At 35.0% G+C, this 4,288-nt stretch overlaps 1 protein-coding gene across 1 annotated transcript; it reads left to right on the top strand.

The window, feature by feature from the left end:
- TRIADDRAFT_59592 (uncharacterized protein) lies at positions 1-4,085 on the top strand (the record flags this gene model as incomplete). The annotated part of the gene is made up of 4 exons (XM_002115628.1): positions 1-49; positions 1,953-2,078; positions 3,464-3,534; positions 3,636-4,085. 4 exons carry the CDS (start codon positions 1-3, stop codon positions 4,083-4,085), a joined length of 696 nt encoding a protein of 231 aa, XP_002115664.1.
- Between the last annotated feature and the right edge of the window lie 203 nt (positions 4,086-4,288).

The following is a 4,288-nucleotide window of genomic DNA, read 5'->3' as shown; positions in this document are numbered from 1 at the left end:
ATGACCAAAACTTGCGTCGAGTTGAAGAAATACCTCCATCAAGGGGAAGGTTATTTAGCTGGCTACGAGAATAGTTGTCTAGCGACTACAAGCCGACAATATAATTATAGCTACTGTCTTTCATTAAATTCGCCAGTCCTACATCAGACATGCAAGCAATTTCCAAGAATGTCACATTTCCTACCTGGATTTTTCCCACTATTCTAGATCACATCATAAATGTATAGAATAGAGTTCACAACATAGCAAATCTTGTTGGACCTTCTCAACGTTGCAAAAGTATTTGGGCTATTTGCACTTGTCTGAAACTTTTCATTTTGCGGCCATGACTAGAAAAGAATAGTTAACGTAGCCAGTAAAAAGCAATGCATAGAGGCCATAAAAGGGTAAAACTATTAGAAGAACGAGTATACTATCTCAATTGTTGACCGCCACCGGTATTTCTTTAAATTTATCGTGCATCCCCAAATATTGCTTGGAATATGATTGTAAGACTCTACGAGAGTAGTAGTACTCATTTGTTAGACAGTATGATTTTGAAGATATCTATTTGTAGCAAAGGTTTACATGCGTATCACCTTGATACTATTGAAATGTTTATATTAAGATTTCATGATAATAATAGATAGTGCAAATTATGTAAGTGCTCAGAGAGTTGTTTTGTGGCGCTTTAATTAGACGCGTGAATAATGAATAGCTTGCGCGATGAAAGACTGCTATCTTGCGACTTAATTAGCAAGATATGATTGCAATGTGTAAAATTCATTCTGTAATAAAGAGTATATAAACCGCGAACTTTCGCTGTAAAAGATAGTCCTATTGAAACTAGATAGTCCTTGGTAGTTAGGGGACGAACCTAATCTTATGTAATAAAGTGAAATTTATAAGAAACTGTAGTTCATGCTGTATTTTTGAGAAGACACTTTATTACAAGATTTATATTACAGAATTTGATTTATCCAATTTGTTGACTACACAAAAATTTCCCATTAGCTCTTATTTGCATGGCATAACTCGATATGCTACGGCGGGTATGGCAAGGTGGATATGAATTCTGCAATGATATTCTAAGCTTTCTTCAAATTTTAATTTAAACACGAAGTTGTCAACTACGTAGAATTCTCTTATTATGAGTTCGGCATAGTAACACCAAAATTACGGATGCCGCGATTATTTCTTACCTAATGATAACGTTAGGGTATAGCTTGATCTAACAAGATATGATCGAAATTTTTCACACTCCTCGTTATCATAATATAAAATTGTTCACAAAGGCAAAGCCTCCTGTCTAGCTTTACATGTCAATATAGCAGAGTATAACCTAAAATTTAAATGATGAACAGAAAAGCATACACTCGCTAAAACCTTGAATTAGATATATTTTGGCCTCCAAATTGCGCAGTATAACAAGTATTATGAATAATTTCTGCTCTAACATTTTATAATAACGAATAGTGACGAGCGAAAAATACCAATAATGCCTCTATAACAAAGTTGATAGCACAGTTCTCTGCTTCATAATCCTAGACTATTAATCTAAAGTAAATCGGTGTCTTATTGTGACAGAGCTACGACCCAATCATTGAAAAGTTGAGCACACTTTTTCTCAAGCAATATCGGAAAGATCAAATAAATAAACAGAGGCTTGCTAAACAGACATAAACAAAAACTTGATATCCAATAATAACTGGTAACCATTCAATCCATGAAATGGTTACAAGCATCAATTTCTAGTTTGCATCCTCTGTAATCTAACGGCCGCGAAAGAAGATTCTGACCCATTAAAAGATATTCGGTGACCCAAGGTAGCATAGAAGTCCTTTTTAAACCATTTCACAGCGTATTCATTTAAGTCCTTACCTCTGTGATTTTTATTGACTAGCAGGAGGAAAGCTTTAAGAGAAGAAACCAATTGACTAACATGTTCAAGTCAATACTTCATTCTGTTCTAGTCATATCTAATTTATTTGGCAGCCATCCTGCCCGTGCTTCCAGTCAGGATCATTTCCAAGATGGCGGTTCTATGTTATTAAATTCAGTCAAGGATGTTCTGTTGAAGAGCAAAGTAATCATTTTAGGTAAAGTCTGCTAAGTGATGGCAGTCTATATGACAAGCAAACTGCTAGTTTTACGTACTACCTATAAAGTCTCATTCTAAAGCCAAGAATTACCACTGCAGCCACCATTCTAATTAGTATGAAATGGTGCTATTTTACTTTATATTATTCCAGTGCGAATATTTCTAGGTGCAATAACAGATTAATTTTCTCAAAACTATTTGCAAAGAGACTAGTCAAGTTGTACCGATTAACAAAGATGATTTTTGCACAAGAGAGAAGAACTCATTTCAGTCTATCTTACACACTCTTGATATAATCATAAAATTGAAATGGGATCGATACTGCAGGTTAAACATACACTAAAAATTTCTCTAACTCCCATTTAACTAAATTTCATTCAAATAATCTATTTCGTCTATAACGAGTGTATAGCTAACTTCTCAGCTAAGCATCACATCGAAATTGATCGAGGCTACTCAACGACAAGTCTTGAGATCGAAAGCATTTTACTACATTGAATTCTTTCATTTATTTCCTTCCGTAATCCTCATGTGTTCGTAAAAGTTTTAATGAATCCAAGCAGAGCATCATCCATCAACATCGGCTCAAATTATCTCTTTCCATTTATATCTTTTGCAAAGCAGAGGTAGCTTTCTCAATGAAACATGGAATCTAAATTCATTGAGATTACTCCGTAACGAGTTTCCAAATCGCATGCATTTTATTCAATGATTTCTTCTTTTCCTTCGGTAATCTTCATGTCTACATGTCAAAGTTTAATAGATCCAAACTGAGCATAATTCATCCTCATAGGTTAAAATAATCCATTTCTTAATATATCAGAAACTACTCGCTATACATTCCATTCATGTCATTTAAAGTAATCTATTCTCTACTTCATCTTTGAGGCGTGCAATGCTAAATCGATCTAGACCTCTCAGAACGAGTCTACCAATCACTTACAGTTTATTCAATGATTACGTGTATTCCTTCCGTAATTTTGACATGCTCGTAAAATTGTAATAAATGTAAAATGAGCATTATTCATCAACATCGTTGATAATCCTTGAAATCGATGAAAGTCTTAGCTATAATCTTTCGAGGATTATCAATTTAGAAGTTGATAGTTATGCATGACAATGAAGGACTGGGATGATTAAGTGGAAGAAAATGATCGTTTCGACCTCTGTAAAACAAATCCAAATCTTAACATTCCAAAATTAAAAGTACTACTGCAAAGTGTAAATCTAATATTCAGCCAAGTCTATTTTCCTATGCCAAAACTTGTATCCTTGACCCAATAATTTCATAGTTTTACTGTGGTCAAGCAGTGTCAAATTATAACTCATTCTCGTAGATAATTTCGACTTTAAGCCGACTACAACATTGCCTTACTGATATAGTGTCTTTTCGGCAAAAATTCGATTTATACAATTTTACAACCTTAATCTGCAGATGTGCATTAAAAAATAGGGTAAAGTAGAGGGTTACACGTTTAATTTCATTAAATCTCGACTTCTCGTCAATGTTGGCTACATTAAACTTCCTTAAAGAATTCAACTATTACTTATTTAGACCACTCGATCGATGGCTAAACGACATTCTCATGAAGTGACAGTTTGGGTAGCAACTGATTTAAACTCTTGCAGTTTACCTGGCAGTAACATCCAAACATTCTGTGGTATCAGTTATAAAGTTCCCACCATTATCCTTAATCGAATATCGCGATTTTTAATGTTTGCAATGAACAGCTATGTCATGATCCAGGCTCAGTTACCCAAGGCTTGTGCTGAAGCCGTCAAGAATATGATGTGCAAATCCGCTTTACCTCAATGTTCTGCTGATGCAACATCCTTTACCTATCAGAATTATACCACAGACTGCACGACAGTCGGCTCTTGCTGGCCATTTTTTGGCTACAACTCTAAAAGTTACACTGGAACATTAAGTTTTGATGCCGATCAGCGCTACGATTTGGCTAAATGTGTACCTACACAAGAAAAAGCCATCGAAGCTCAATCCTGAGGTCATTTACCTCAAGATATTCAATTTCCTACTTGGATGTTAACTAATATACCCTACCAAAGACTAAATATTGCTACCCTAAAGACCGGTTTCATGCAAGCCATTATAAGCAAAAGTTGTACGACAAAGTGGCTTGACATTACTTGTAATGTTGTTCCGTTTTGTAGCGCTGATGGCTCGAAGATTGTTGGTAGAGTCACCAA

This window comes from Trichoplax adhaerens, genomic scaffold (assembly GCF_000150275.1).
Source record: "Trichoplax adhaerens TRIADscaffold_11 genomic scaffold, whole genome shotgun sequence".
In the NCBI taxonomy this organism is placed as follows: Eukaryota; Metazoa; Placozoa; class Uniplacotomia; order Trichoplacea; family Trichoplacidae; genus Trichoplax; species Trichoplax adhaerens.
This window is presented reverse-complemented; position numbering and strand designations above follow the sequence as displayed.